General features: G+C 45.2%; 1 protein-coding gene across 1 annotated transcript in view; it reads left to right on the plus strand.

Annotated features, from left to right (window-relative positions):
- The window catches only part of vps13b (vacuolar protein sorting 13 homolog B), a 214,153-nt gene that overhangs the window by 50,937 nt on the left and 146,633 nt on the right, over positions 1–16,583 (plus strand). Inside the window, exons 17-19 of the mRNA XM_079624835.1 lie at positions 643–827; positions 1,833–1,967; positions 8,421–8,597. Coding sequence (XP_079480961.1) covers positions 643–827; positions 1,833–1,967; positions 8,421–8,597 — 497 coding nt within the window. The remainder of the gene's footprint in view (positions 1–642; positions 828–1,832; positions 1,968–8,420; positions 8,598–16,583) is intronic.

A 16,583-nucleotide genomic window follows, 5' to 3' on the forward strand; every position in this document is an offset into this window, starting at 1 on the left:
TGTGTGTGTGTGTGTGTGGAGAATGAGTGTCTTCAGCATGATGGAGGGAGGGTGTGTGTGTGTGTGTGTGTGTGTGTGTGTGTGTGTGTGTGTGTGTGTGTGTGTGTGTGTGTGTGTGTGTGTGGAGAATGAGTGTCTTCAGCATGATGGAGGGAGGGTGTGTGTGTGTGTGTGTGTGTGTGTGTGTGTGTGTGTGGAGAACGAGTGTCTTCAGCATGATGGAGGGTGTGTGTGTGTGTGTGTGTGGAGAATGAGTGTCTTCAGCATGATGGAGGGAGGGTGTGTGTGTGTGCAAAACGAGTGTCTTCAGTATGATGGAGGGTGTGTGTGTGTGTGTGTGTGTGTGTGTGTGTGGAGAATGAGTGTCTTCAGCATGATGGAGGGAGGGTGTGTGTGTGTGTGTGTGTGTGTGTGTGTGTGTGTGTGTGTGTGGAGAACGAGTGTCTTCAGCATGATGGAGGGTGTGTGTGTGTGTGTGTGTGTGTGTGTGGAGAACGAGTGTCTTCAGCATGATGGAGGGTGTGTGTGTGTGTGTGTGTGTGTGTGTGTGGAGAACGAGTGTCTTCAGTATGATGGAGGGAGGGTGTGTGTGACCGTGATCTCCCTGTGATGACGATCTTGATCTCTGTGTGTGTTCCTCAGGGCGAGGAAGGCCTCTGTCCCCGTGAGAGAGTGTGTGTTCGAGCTGCCGCAGGTGTGTGTTCAGGCGACGCGTGCGCAGGTGCTGCTGCTACAGTGCATGTATCGCAGCTGGACACACACACTGGGGGGCGGAGCCTGCAGCGGCATCAGCGACAGCCTCATTAGCCACGCCTACAACACTACAGGTACCTGCACCTCACACACACCTGTGCAACTCCTTCAGCTCGCAGTGTGTGTGTGTGTGTGTGAGAGTGTGTGTGTGTGAGAGTGTGAGAGTGTGTGTGTGTGAGAGTGTGTGTGTGTGAGAGTGTGTGTGTGTGAGAGTGTGTGTGTGTGAGAGTGTGTGTGTGTGAGAGTGCCTTGATGGAGGTGTTTCATAATGACGGCAGTGAACTCCAGTGAGGAGCGTCTGTTTGATCACTTCACACTGTGTGTGTGTCCTTGTTTTGATGGAGTGTGTTGTCCTTGTGTGTGAGTCGTGTGTCCGTGAAATCCAGCAGAGGAATCTGTCTGATATGAGACGCATTCATGCAGAAACAGTCATGTGAGTGTGTGAGTGTGTGTCACATTCTCTTCTCTTCTCTTCATGAAAAACCCGCATGCTAAATGTACACTTTCCAGATTAAACACACACACACACACACACACGCACACACACACACACACACGCACATACTCCAGATGTGTTCATATGTGCACAACCTCAAACCTCAAAAATGCCCTCCTGTTGTGTGTATGTGTGTGTGTGTATGTGTGTGTGTGTGTGTGAGAGAGAGTGTGTGTGTGTGTGGGTGTGTGGGTGTGTGGGTGTGTGAGAGAGAGAGAGAGAGAGAGAGAGTGTGTGTGTGTGTGTCTGTGTGAGAGAGAGTGTGTGTGTGTGTGTGTGTGTGTGTGTTTGTGTGTGTGCGCGCAGGTGCAGAGGTGCACAAGCAAACAGCTGGAGGTCACTGAGGTCACACACCCCATCAAACACCCAAAGGGCAAAGCCAACACACACACACACACACACACACACACACACACACACACACACACACACACACACACACACACACACACACACACACAGCACTAGATATGTATTAGTGATAAACATGAATGAATGCTTGTCATGTGTTTTGTGCCTGAGTTCCCATCATGCATCTGTGCTGCTGACACACGTGATGCGAGGCGGGTCTGTTTTTCAGCAGGTGTGAAGCCGGTGTGTGTCGCTCCCGTGCTGGAGTTGTGTATTCAGCGTGTGGAGCTGAAGGTGTGTGTGCGGCCAGCGCTGCTGTGTGTCTCTGGAACTCTGGGAGCCGTGAAAGTGTGTGCCAGAACACTGGGTGAGAGCACACACACACACACACACACACACACACACACACACACACACACACATGTTTGTGTTTTTATGGCTCATTCCCAGGATTTGGTTGCTTAGAGTCCCAGTGATTCACTGCTAAAATCTCTGATGATACTGTACAGGATTAGAGCGATTTCACTTCCTAGTTTAATGCAAGAGACATTGTAAAATATTTGTATTGTAGTATAGAATTTCTTACTGTTTAAACTTCAAGTCAAGTCACCTTTATTTATGCAGCGCTTTTTACAGTGCAGATTGTTTCAAAGCAGCTTTACAGAGATAACAGGAAAATAATGCAACAAAGTGTGTTTCTAGAAGAAAACGGCATCACAGTCCAGCTTAAGTAAGTTCAGTGATGGTTCATTTCTGTTGTAAAAAAGTTTTTAATTTAGTTATTTTATATATATATATATATTAAAGATATTTATAAATATAATAGTCCAACGTAGGTATTTCGCATTTCATGGAAAGAGAGCTCGATTGCTTACAGAGAGGCTTTAAAAGCTGCTAGATCTGCTTATTTTTCAACCCTATTAGTAGAAAATAAACATAATCCTTGGTATTTATTTGAAACAGTGGCTAAACTAACGAAAAAGATTCTTTACTTACAAGATTGATAATATTAGGGAGAAAATTATAACTATGCCACCGTCTAATACAGCATCGCATCGTGGAGAGCATTGTAGTCTCCCTGAGGTAAATTTGATTCATTCATTGCTATAGGAGAGGAAGAATTTTGCAAACTCGTCAAATCATCTAAATCGACAACGTGCATGTTAGACCCTACACCGACTAAGCTGCTGAAAGAGATGCTTCCAGATGTCATAGATCCTCTTCTTAATATCATTAATTCGTCTTTGTCTCTAGGATACGTACCAAAAACCTTTAAGCTAGCTATGATTAAACCGCTTGTTAAAAAAAAATTGATCCTACAGAATTAGTCAATTACAGGCCGATCTCGTGGAATTGCACTATTATGGTTTAAATAATCTTGTGAAAGCCACGTTTCTAGCATCTGTAAAACCGCATTCTTCCATCTTAAAAATATTTCTAAATTACAACATATGCTTTCAATGAAAAATGTGGAACAGTTAATTCATTACTGATTACTTACAAAGCACTAAATGGTTTAGCTCCGCAGTACTTGAGCGAGCTCTTAACGCATTATAGTCCTTCACGTCTACTGCGATCTCAAAATTCCGGCCAGTTGATAATACCTAGAATATCAGAATCGACTGCCGGCGGTAGATCCTTTTCCTATTTAGCACCAAGACTTTGGAACAGTCTTCCTAACATTGTCTGGGAAGCAGACACACTCTGTCAGTTCAAATCTAGACTAAAAACACATCTCTTCGGCCTAGCATACACATAACACATTATAGACTTCTATAACTCAATGTTAGGCTGCATAGATTAGGTCAGCCGGAACCGGGAACACTTCCTATAACACCCGATGTACTCGTAACATCAAAAGAAGAATGGCATCTACACCAAAGTTAGTTTTTCTGCTTATTTCGAGGTTTACTGTAGTCAACCGGATCCAGATCAGATGGAGGACCTGCGCCTAGACACGACCACAACACATGATGTAGTCAGCCGGATCCGGGCCGTATCCAGATCAGATGGAGGACCTGCGCCTAGACACGACCACAACACATGATGTAGTCAGCCGGATCCGGGCCGGATCCAGATCAGATGGAGGACCTGCGCCTAGACACGACCACAACACATGATGTAGTCAGCCGGATCCGGGCCGTAGCCAGATCAGATGGAGGACCTGAGCCTAGACACGGCCACAACACATGATGTAGTCAGCCGGATCCGGGCCGTATCCAGATCAGATGGAGGACCTGCGCCTAGACACGACCACAACACATGATGTAGTCAGCCGGATCCGGGCCGTAGCCAGATCAGATGGAGGACCTGAGCCTAGACACGGCCACAACACATGATGTAGTCAGCCGGATCCGGGCCGTATCCAGATCAGATGGAGGACCTGCGCCTAGACACGACCACAGCACATGATGTAGTCAGCCGGATCCGGGCCGTATCCAGATCAGATGGAGGACCTGTGCCTAGACACGACCACAACTCATGATGTAGTCAGCCGGATCCGGGCCGTAGCCAGATCAGATGGAGGACCTGCACCCTAACCCTAACCCGTATCCAGATCAGATGGAGGACCTGCACCCTAACCCTAACCCTAACCCGTATCCAGATCAGATGGAGGACCTGCACCCTAACCCTAACCCGTATCCAGATCAGATGGAGGACCAGCACCTAGACACGACCACAACACATGATGTAGTCAGCCGGATCCGGGCCGTATCCAGATCAGATGGAGGACCTGCACCTAGACACGACCACAACTCATGATGTAGTCAGCCGGATCCGGGCCGTATCCAGATCAGATGGAGGACCTGTGCCTAGACACGGCCACAACACACGATGTAGTCAGCCGGATCCGGGCCGTAGCCAGATCAGATGGAGGACCTGCGTCTAGACACGACCACAACACATGATATAGTCAGCCGGATCCGGGCCGTATCCAGATCAGATGGAGGACCTGCGCCTAGACACGACCACAACGCATGATGTAGTCAGCCGGATCCGGGCCGTAGCCAGATCAGATGGAGGACCTGCGCCTAGACACGACCACAACACATGATGTAGTCAGCCGGATCCGGGCCGTAGCCAGATCAGATGGAGGACCTGCGCCTAGACACGACCACAACGCATGATGTAGTCAGCCGGATCCGGGCCGTATCCAGATCAGATGGTGGACCTGCGCCTAGACACGACCACAACACACGATGTAGTCAGCCGGATCCGGGCCGTAGCCAGATCAGATGGAGGACCTGCGTCTAGACACGACCACAACACATGATATAGTCAGCCGGATCCGGGCCGTATCCAGATCAGATGGAGGACCTGCGCCTAGACACGACCACAACACATGATGTAGTCAGCCGGATCCGGGCCGTATCCAGATCAGATGGAGGACCTGCGTCTAGACACGACCACAACACATGATATAGTCAGCAGGATCCGGGCCGTATCCAGATCAGATGGAGGACCTGCGCCTAGACACGACCACAACACATGATGTAGTCAGCCGGATCCGGGCCGTATCCAGATCAGATGGTGGACCTGCGCCTAGACACGACCACAACACATGATGTAGTCAGCCGGATCCGGGCCGTATCCAGATCAGATGGAGGACCTGCGCCTAGACACGACCACAACACACGATGTAGTCAGCCGGATCCGGGCCGTATCCAGATCAGATGGAGGACCTGCGTCTAGACACGACCACAACACATGATATAGTCAGCAGGATCCGGGCCGTATCCAGATCAGATGGTGGACCTGCGCCTAGACACGACCACAACACATGATGTAGTCAGCCGGATCCGGGCCGTATCCAGATCAGATGGAGGACCTGCGCCTAGACACGACCACAACACATGATGTAGTCAGCCGGATCCGGGCCGTAGCCAGATCAGATGGAGGACCTGCGCCTAGACACGACCACAACACATGATGTAGTCAGCCGGATCCGGGCCGTATCCAGATCAGATGGAGGACCTGTGCCTAGACACGGCCACAACACATGATGTAGTCAGCCGGATCCGGCCGGATCCAGATCAGATGGTGGACCTGCGCCTAGACACGACCACAACGCATGATGTAGTCAGCCGGATCCGGCCGTATCCAGATCAGATGGAGGACCTGCGCCTAGACACGACCACAACGCATGATGTAGTCAGCCGGATCCGGCCGTATCCAGATCAGATGGAGGACCTGCGCCTAGACACGACCACAACACATGATGTAGTCAGCCGGATCCGGGCCGTAGCCAGATCAGATGGAGGACCTGCGCCTAGACACGACCACAACGCATGATGTAGTCAGCCGGATCCGGGCCGTATCCAGATCAGATGGAGGACCTGTGCCTAGACACGGCCACAACACATGATGTAGTCAGCCGGATCCGGCCGGATCCAGATCAGATGGTGGACCTGCGCCTAGACACGACCACAACGCATGATGTAGTCAGCCGGATCCGGGCCGTATCCAGATCAGATGGAGGACCTGCACCTAGACACGACCACAACACATGATGTAGTCAGCCGGATCCGGGCCGTATCCAGATCAGATGGAGGACCTGCGTCTAGACACGACCACAACGCATGATGTAGTCAGCCGGATCCGGCCGGATCCAGATCAGATGGTGGACCTGCGCCTAGACACGACCACAACGCATGATGTAGTCAGCCGGATCCGGGCCGTATCCAGATCAGATGGAGGACCTGCACCTAGACACGACCACAACACATGATGTAGTCAGCCGGATCCGGGCCGTATCCAGATCAGATGGAGGACCTGCGTCTAGACACGACCACAACACATGATGTAGTCAGCCGGATCCGGGCCGTAGCCAGATCAGATGGAGGACCTGCGTCTAGACACGACCACAACACACGATGTAGTCAGCCGGATCCGGGCCGTATCCAGATCAGATGGAGGACCTGCGCCTAGACACGACCACAACACATGATATAGTCAGCCGGATCCGGGCCGTATCCAGATCAGATGGAGGACCTGCGTCTAGACACGACCACAACACACGATGTAGTCAGCCGGATCCGGGCCGTATCCAGATCAGATGGAGGACCTGCGCCTAGACACGACCACAACACATGATGTAGTCAGCCGGATCCGGGCCGTATCCAGATCAGATGGAGGACCTGCGTCTAGACACGACCACAACACATGATGTAGTCAGCCGGATCCGGGCCGTAGCCAGATCAGATGGAGGACCTGCGTCTAGACACGACCACAACACACGATGTAGTCAGCCGGATCCGGGCCGTATCCAGATCAGATGGAGGACCTGCGCCTAGACACGACCACAACACATGATGTAGTCAGCCGGATCCGGGCCGTATCCAGATCAGATGGTGGACCTGCGCCTAGACACGACCACAACGCATGATGTAGTCAGCCGGATCCGGGCCGTATCCAGATCAGATGGAGGACCTGTGCCTAGACACGGCCACAACACATGATGTAGTCAGCCGGATCCGGGCCGTATCCAGATCAGATGGTGGACCTGCGCCTAGACACGACCACAACGCATGATGTAGTCAGCCGGATCCGGGCCGTATCCAGATCAGATGGAGGACCTGCGCCTAGACACGACCACAACGCATGATGTAGTCAGCCGGATCCGGGCCGTATCCAGATCAGATGGTGGACCTGCGCCTAGACACGACCACAACGCATGATGTAGTCAGCCGGATCCTGGCCGTATCCAGATCAGACGGAGGACCTGCACCTAGACACGACCACAACACATGATGTAGTCAGCCGGATCCGGGCCGTATCCAGATCAGATGGAGGACCTGCGCCTAGACACGACCACAACACATGATGTAGTCAGCCGGATCCGGGCCGTATCCAGATCAGATGGAGGACCTGCGCCTAGACACGACCACAACACATGATGTAGTCAGCCGGATCCGGGCCGTATCCAGATCAGATGGAGGACCTGTGCCTAGACACGACCACAACACATGATGTAGTCAGCCGGATCCGGGCCGTATCCAGATCAGATGGAGGACCTGCGCCTAGACACGACCACAACACATGATGTAGTCAGCCGGATCCGGGCCGTATCCAGATCAGATGGAGGACCTGCGCCTAGACACGACCACAACACATGATGTAGTCAGCCGTGTCCGGGCCGTATCCAGATCAGATGGTGGACCTGCGCCTAGACACGACCACAACGCATGATGTAGTCAGCCGGATCCGGGCCGTATCCAGATCAGATGGAGGACCTGCGCCTAGACACGACCACAACACATGATGTAGTCAGCCGGATCCGGGCCGTATCCAGATCAGATGGAGGAAGCAGAGATTGTGTCAACTAAACTTTCTCCTGTGAAGGCCTCATCGACACGACAGCCATCGCCACTGATCCTCAAAAAACTCGTCTCCACACCAGCGTGACTCTGATCTTCAACCAGAGGGAACTGGATAATATTTTTAATGTTCTGATCCAATCTGACTTCTGACCTGTAATGCTGCCCGATTCATAATGGCTTTCGTGTCAATCTGTCGTGTCACATCATGTGTTGTGGTCGTGTCTAGGCGCAGTTTAGGTCCACCATCTGATCTGAATACAGCCCGGATCCGGCTGACTACATCCTGCGTATATAAAAGCATTAATGCAGCGTAATGTTTTTATAATTTTACTTTCTGTAATGAATAATTGACTGGGGTTTGAGTCTTTCCACCAGTATAACTCAAGTGCAAAGTTTGCTTGTGTGATATCCACTGGCCTTCATGATTTAAAATGTAATTATTTTCAATAATGTGCGCAAATTTTACAGAGTTATTAATGTTTTACTGTGTGTGTGTGCAGGTGTGTGTGAAGGGCAGAAGGAACAGCTGGTTCCGCTGGTTCAGGGTCCGTCTGACACCACAGATCTTCACACGAGACACTGGCTGATCGGGAGTCGTAAACCTGCATCTCTCCTGTCTCCTGATCTCCTGCAGATCTCACTACAGCTCCCTCAGCAGGAGCACTCACCCAACCCCGGTGAGACACACACACACACACACACACACACACACACACACACACACACACACACACACACACACACACACACACACACACACACACACACACACACACACACACACACACACACACACACACACGCGCACACACACACACACACACACACACACACACACACACACACACACACACACACACACACACACACACACACACACACACACCTGCATCTATCCTGATCTCCTGCAGATCTCACTACAGCTCCCTCAGCAGGAGCACTCACCCAACCCCGGTGAGAGACACACACACACACACACACACACACACACACACACACACACACACACGACCATAAAGTCACCTTTATTTATATAGCGCTTTTTATAATACAGATTGTATCAAAGCAGCTTTACAGTGATTACGAAAATAATACAACAAAGTTTGTTTCTAGAAGAAAATGTGTGTTTAATGTGTGTGACAGATGAACCGGTCATCTCTTCCTCTTCACTACTAGTTACAGTAGCAAATAAACATCAATGAACATCAGAAGGAATGTTGACAGATTCAGAACAACTTCCTGAAATTCAATTAAATTAAATTCAAGTTTATTTGTATAGTGCTTTTCACAATACATATTGTTTCAAAGCAGCTTCACAGAAAATGTATTTCAAAAATATACATACAAAAATACAGTTAGTTAATCATAAAATTTAGGGCATAACATATCGCCGGCGTTGGGTCGTCTCTTCACAGGCGTCGAGTCGTCTCATCACAGGCGTTGGGGCATCTGAAGTCTCCATGAGAGGCTGGATACATAACTGGAGCTGACGAACTCTATTTGAGTTATAGGGACAGGCATCCCGAGATAACAACAAAAAAGGCAGATGGGAAATAATTAGCGTAGCTGCTGTTCATAATATGAATGCATTTGATCTGATTTAACTGTAGTATAAAAGGTATGAGATGCATCATGTGAATGCTTGGCTAAAGAGATGCGTCTTTAATCTAGTTTTAAACTGGGAGAGCGAGTCTGAACCTCGGACAATATCAGGAAGGCTATTCCAGAGTTTAGGAGCTAGATGTGAAAACGCCCTCCCTCCTTTAGTGGACTTAGATATCCTAGGTACGACCAGAAGCCTCGAATTTAGCGATCTTAAAGAGCGCGATGGAATATATGGCGATAGAAGATCTCTTAAATACACAGGAGCTAAACCATTTAGGGCTTTATAGGTCAGTAACAATACTTTGTAATTGATACGGAACTTAATAGGTAACCAGTGTAGAGATGATAAAATTGGTGTTATATGATCATATTTTCTTGATCTGGTAAGAACTCTAGCGGCTGCATTTTGGACTAACTGTAGCTTGTTTACGGAGGATGCAGGACAACCAGCTAATAAAGCATTACAGTAATCTAGTCTCGAGGTCATGAATGCATGAACTAACTTTTCTGCATCAGAAACTGATAGCATATTACGTAGCTTAGCAATGTTTCTAAGGTGGAAAAAGGCTGTTCTTGTGACATTTGAAATATGATTTTCAAAAGACAAGTTGCGGTCTAGTATAACACCCAGATCTTTTACTGTAGAGGATAAAGTAACAGGACGTCCATCTAGATTAAGGTTGTATTGTAAGAGGTTTTGTGGGCAGTTTTTTGGACCAATCAGTAATACCTCCGTTTTATCTGAATTTAATAGAAGAAAATTACACGTCATCCAATATTTTATATCTTTAACACACTCTGTCATTTTAGATAATTTAGTGTTATCATCTGGTCGTGATGAAATATATAATTGAGTGTCATCAGCATAACAGTGGAAACTTATTCCATGTTTTCTTATAATATTACCAAGTGGCAGCATATAAATTGAGAATAGCAGGGGGCCTAATACAGATCCCTGCGGCACTCCATAATTTACTGACGTTATCTTTGATTTTTCCCCATTTAAATGGACAAAATGGTAACGGTCTGATAGGTACGATCTAAACCAGCTTAATGCCTGTCCCTGAACACCAGTGTAATTTTGAAGTCGATCTAAGAGTATTTTATGATCTATAGTGTCGAACGCAGCACTAAGATCGAGTAAAACTAGTATTGAGATACAGCCTTGGTCAGAAGCTAAAAGTAAATCATTTGTAATTTTAACCAGCGCAGTTTCTGTGCTATGATGTGGCTTGAATCCTGACTGAAACTTTTCATAGATATCGTTTTCTTGCAAGAAAGAGCACAGTTGAGCGGACACAACTTTTTCTAGTATTTTAGACATAAATGGAAGATTTGAAATGGGTCTGTAATTTGCTAGGTTATTTGGATCTAATTGTGGTTTCTTAACCCCCTGGGGTCGGCAATCACGCCGGCGTGATTTGCGCGTTTTTTTTCACATAGCAGCTGAATAAACTTAAAATACTCCGTCATTTGTGGTCATACAGACTTAATAAAAATGAAAAAAGAATCTGTGAGATGTCTACTTTTGTATGTGTCCACTTACAATCAAAACAAAACGTTGTGCTTTTGTAAAATAAAGAAATTAAACAGGGTGTGCTTTCTGCCTCTCCGTCTCGTGAACTTTTTTTTCTTGAGCATGTCTCTAAACATTTAAAAAAACTCAGCGAATACTTGTCACACATTTGTGAGCTCTATATATTTATAATCATTTAAGTGTGTAGTTTTAAATTATCTGATTCAAAACGAAAACAAATATTCTCTGTTTAAGTAATTTGTATAAAACCAACAAGATATTCAGTTTCTCTAACCCTTCCTCATTAGTTTTAATGTGACCACACCCACACGCGCAAAACATATAGAGATGCAAATCGTCCATGTGTCGCGCGAACGCCCCCATTACCTCAACAACAAAGCGGCAAACTTTATCAGTCCTCTTCAGTCGTCGAGTTTGGAAGACATGCTGTGAGATTATTGGGTTTACATCTGAAGAAGAAGATCGCGATTTGAAGACAAGAACGATTTTAAGGTAAGAAATAATCCTGAATTATATTAGTTAGTGTTATTGTTGCATACACTTCATATTGCCATTGAACTGTTGCTCGATGCTTCAGTGAATGTCCCCTGCACGCGCTGTGAGAGTTTGAAAACGCAGTCGCGCGACGTGCGTTTGAAAAGCAAACCATGATTTTACTCCAATCTCATTTCATAACGTCATATCGATGTAAACATTTGAAGTAACATATGATAATCAATATGTTTTTCTCTAGTGTAGTGTTACTGAAGTGTTCCTTTTTAACTATGCCTGCTATACTGTTCTTATTATTTGATTCAGCCCTGCTGCAAAAAATACTTTCTTAGTTAGTATTTTTGTTTTGTTTCCAGTCCAAATATCTAAAAATTCTTAAACCAAGAAGTGTTTACTAGAGAAGTAAAATGACATAAGAAATTCTATTTTGTTTTAAGATAAAAAGAAAGTAATTTAAGTAATTTTTGCTTAAAACGAGCAAAATTATCTGCCAATGGGGTAAGCAAAAAATTCTTGGTTTCCATTTGAATTAAGATTTTTTTTCTTGTTTTCTATTCGAATTCAGATTTTTTTGCTTACCCCATTGGCAGATAATTTTGCTCGTTTTAAGCAAAAATTACTTAAATTACTTTATTTTTATCTTAAAACAAAATAGAATTTCTTATGTCATTTTACTTCTCTAGTAAATGCTTCTTGATTTAATAATTTTTAGATATTTGGACTGGAAACAAAACAAAAATACTAAGTAAGAAAATCATTTTTTGCAGTGCAGGTATATGCCTACAAGGCACAACAAATATATATATATGTATATATATATATATATATATATATATATATATATGTGTGTGTGTGTGTGTGTGTATTTTGTAAATTTTAAAAAGGAATTTTCACCAGAAATCTAAAATGTATTCCCACAATCATGCAGCCCTGGTTTCTTCTTGATATCAGCATGCTCACAGCTTTTTTATATATATATATATTTTTTAGGTAGCTACCCGTCCTGCTGACTTCAACATGAGCATGAGGAGGTAAAGTGAAAAATCAAACACCTTGGAAATGACAGGTATGCACTATGTTTCAGGAAAGGAAAGGTGTGTGACTGGTTAAGTCTCTGTCTTTAGTTCAGTGTGTTAAATAATGTGCTTTTTGCCATTTGTTGTGTATCTTTGGATGATGTTGTGTTGTAAATAAATTCAAACAATCAAAAAGCCATTTTTTTTTTTTAAATCTCCTCATTCTTTGTGCAAGGTAATGTAATGATAGTGCCTGAGAGCTCCTAATAGGGCCATTATGGGAGGCTCTTTGTCTCTCTCAGGTGTGAAACACTCAATATTCATGGTGGTTAACGCCTCCTCGCATAAAGCTTTCTTACACAAAACATGTCATACAAATTTTAAATCAATATATTGTCTTATCTGAATGAGTATTCAGGATGATTTTCACATAGTTTTGGAGCAAATATTCTAGGCTACGTGATACAATTTTCAAAAGCCTTGCGACGAAATAATTAGTTTGTCTTTCATGACATTATTTCAGTGACTTTTTTTTTGGTCATTTTCACAAACCACGCATAAATGTTATTATCTCAAAACTACAAACTTTTACATACATGCTGCTGACATATTATTGTAGCAGAGTTTGTGCTGAATGCAGTGTAATAATACTTTAGTCATGAAAATGTCACAAGTAACAGAAATAAGCACAAATGTTAGAGCATGTCAGAACACCTCCAGGACCCAGAAAACACCTCAGACCCCTGAGGGTTAATAAGAGGTTTTATAACTGCCAGCTTGAATGTTTTTGGAACATGTTCTAAAGATAGAGACGAGTTAATAATATTGAGAAGAGGCTCTTCCACTACAGGTAACACTTCTTTCAGTAGTTTAGTGGGTATTGGATCTAATAAACATGTTGTTGGTTTAGATGCAGTGATAAGTTTATTTAGCTCTTCCTGTCCTATAGTTGTAAAGCGCTGTAGTTGTTCTTGAGGGGCGATAATTGAGGCTGAATCATAAGACGCTGTCAAAGATTGTACATTTACAATTGTGTTTCTGATGCTTTCTATTTTCTCAGTGAAGAAATTAATGAAATCATTACTATTAAAATGTAACAGAATATTTTGTTCAGGTGATGTCTGTTTATTTGTTAATCTAGCCACAGTGTTAAATAAAAACCTTGGATTGTTTTGGTTATTTTCTATTAGTTTGCGGAGATGCTCAGCCCTGGCTGCTTTTAGAGCCTTTTTATAACGTGACATACTGTCTTTCCACGCGATTCTAAAGACCTCTAAATTTGTTTGTTTCCATTTGCGCTCTAAGTTACGAGTTTCTCTCTTGATAACATGCGTAGAACTGTTGTACCATGGTGCTTTAGTTTTCTCTCTAACCTTTTTTAATCTAATTGGTGCAACAATTTCTAATGTACTAGAGAAAATGGTGCTCATACTGCTAGTCATTTCCTCTAGCTCATCTGTTAGTTTGGGTTCACTGAGAAGCTGAGATAGATCAGGTAAGCTATTCAAGAATCTATCTACAGTGGTTGGAAGGATTGTTCTGCCTGGTCGATAACGCGGCGCAACATGACACATTTCAGCCGTACGTAGTATGCAAGTTACCACGTAATGATCAGTGACATCATCACTTTGCGGTATAATATCTATATCGGTTGGATCGGTTCCATATGATATAATTAAATCTAGAGTATGATTAAGACGATGAGTGGGACCACTAACGTTTTGCTTGACCCCAAAGGAGTTTAATAAATCCGTAAACGCAGCCCCCAACGCATCATTTGTGTTATCAACGTGTATGTTGAAATCTCCAACAATTATTGCCTTATCGACATTGACCAATAGATCTGAGAGAAAATCTGCAAACTCTTTTAGGAAATCAGCGTAAGGCCCTGGCGGTCTATATACAGTTGCCAAGGCTAGAGATAATAGGGATTTCTTTCTTACATCTAGGAGCGTAACATTTAGCACAAGTACTTCAAACGAATTAAACCTGTGGCCTGTTTTCTGAGTAACATTAAGAATATCTCTATAGATTGTGGCAACACCGCCGCCACGACCAATCAGACGGGGCTCATGCTTATAACCGTATCCTGGTGGAGTGGACTCATTAAGACCGAAATAATCATTTGGTTTAAGCCAGGTTTCAGTAAGGCAGAGTACATCGAAGCTGTTATCAGTGACCATTTCATTTACAATAACCACCTTAGGTGTAAGCGAAGACCTAGCTTTAGAAATTGTTTTTGTTCACTAATATTGAGATTTTCTGGTTTAATCACAATTAGATTTTTCTTAGATCCTACAGTAGATTTATTGTTTGGCCTCACTAAACGAGGAATAGACACAGTTTCTATAAAGTGTTCTACACTGGTACTTATATCAATTAATTTGGGACAGCAAAGAATGTGATTTGGACTTTGACTTACTAGTCATATGGTGTGTAACGTCTTGGAGATGTTGTCCGACAGAACAGCCGCTCCGATTCTGCTGGGGTGCAGGCCATCAGCACGGTAGAGCCTAGGTCGCTCCCAAAACAGATTCCAATTATTTACAAAGAGCAGTCTCTGTTCATTACACCATGACATTAACCATTCATTTAGTGCAAACAATCTACTGAACCTTTCTTGTCCTTGTCGGTACGTGGGAAGCGGTCCAGACACGAAAATCAATCATGTCTTTTGTGATCCATCAATCAGTGGCCCCGTTTACATGCACACTTTTTTGCTATTCGGATTGAGATCGTTCTGATTGACCGATTCCGGTTGGCTGTTTACATGGGATATTATCTCAACCGATCTAGTGTTTACATGTGCTGACGCTTTCAACAGCTTGTCTGCCGCATCTGGAAGCTCATTATTTCCCGCGTTTTCTATCCTGTCAAGATGGTGCATCACTTGATCGTCGCGCTAGTTTTAGGCATTAGCCGTGTTTCCACTGTCGGGCCAGAAGCTCCACAGCGCTTCACTAAAACACGCCCGTAACACGCCCCTCTGGAACAACGTCACACAAGCCCATCATTTCACCAACAAATGGACGTTTTATCAGAAAACTATCACAAAGAAATCACTGGAAACAGCGTGATTGCAAAACAAGCACGATAAAAGCGACCGTTTGCTGGCATTTTTGTTGTTTAATTGAATATTTAAAACCAAAGAACCAATGTTTTACCACATGGTTGCAATAAAAAGTGATACATTGATCATAATGAATTAATTTGTGTAAGAACAGAGGAAGCTCACGAAAATAAAGTTGCTTTGTATAATCATCCGTCGGTATAGAGAGACGAGAAGTCCCCCGGCTCTCGCTCGTTCTGTCCCCCATCTCACACTCGTTCTGTCCCCCATCTCACACTCGTTCTGTCCCCCATCTCACACTCGTTCTGTCCCCCATCTCACACTCGTTCTTTCCCCCATCTCACACTCTTTCTTTCCCCCATCTCACACTCTTTCTTTCCCCCATCTCACACTCGTTCTGTCCCCCATCTCACACTCGTTCTGTCCCCCATCTCACACTCGTTCTGTCCCCCATCTCACACTCGTTCTTTCCCCCATCTCACACTCTTTCTGTCCCCCGTCTCACACTCATTCTTTCCCCCATCTCACACTCGTTCTTTCCCCCATCTCACACTCTTTCTGTCCCCCATCTCACACTCGTTCTTTCCCCCATCTCACACTCTTTCTGTCCCCCGTCTCACACTCATTCTTTCCCCCATCTCACACTCGTTCTTTCCCCCATCTCACACTCTTTCTGTCCCCCATCTCACACTCGTTCTTTCCCCCATCTCACACTCTTTCTGTCCCCCGTCTCACACTCGTTCTTTCCCCCATCTCACACTCTTTCTGTCCCCCATCTCACACTCTTTCTGTCCCCCGTCTCACACTCATTCTTTCCCCCATCTCACACTCTTTCTGTCCCCCGTCTCACACTCGTTCTTTCCCCCATCTCACACTCTTTCTGTCCCCCATCTCACACTCTTTCTGTCCCCCGTCTCACACTCGTTCTTTCCCCCATCTCACA

The sequence above is a fragment of the Phoxinus phoxinus genome (assembly GCF_949152265.1).
Source record: "Phoxinus phoxinus genome assembly, chromosome: 10".
NCBI lineage: Eukaryota > Metazoa > Chordata > Actinopteri > Cypriniformes > Leuciscidae > Phoxinus > Phoxinus phoxinus.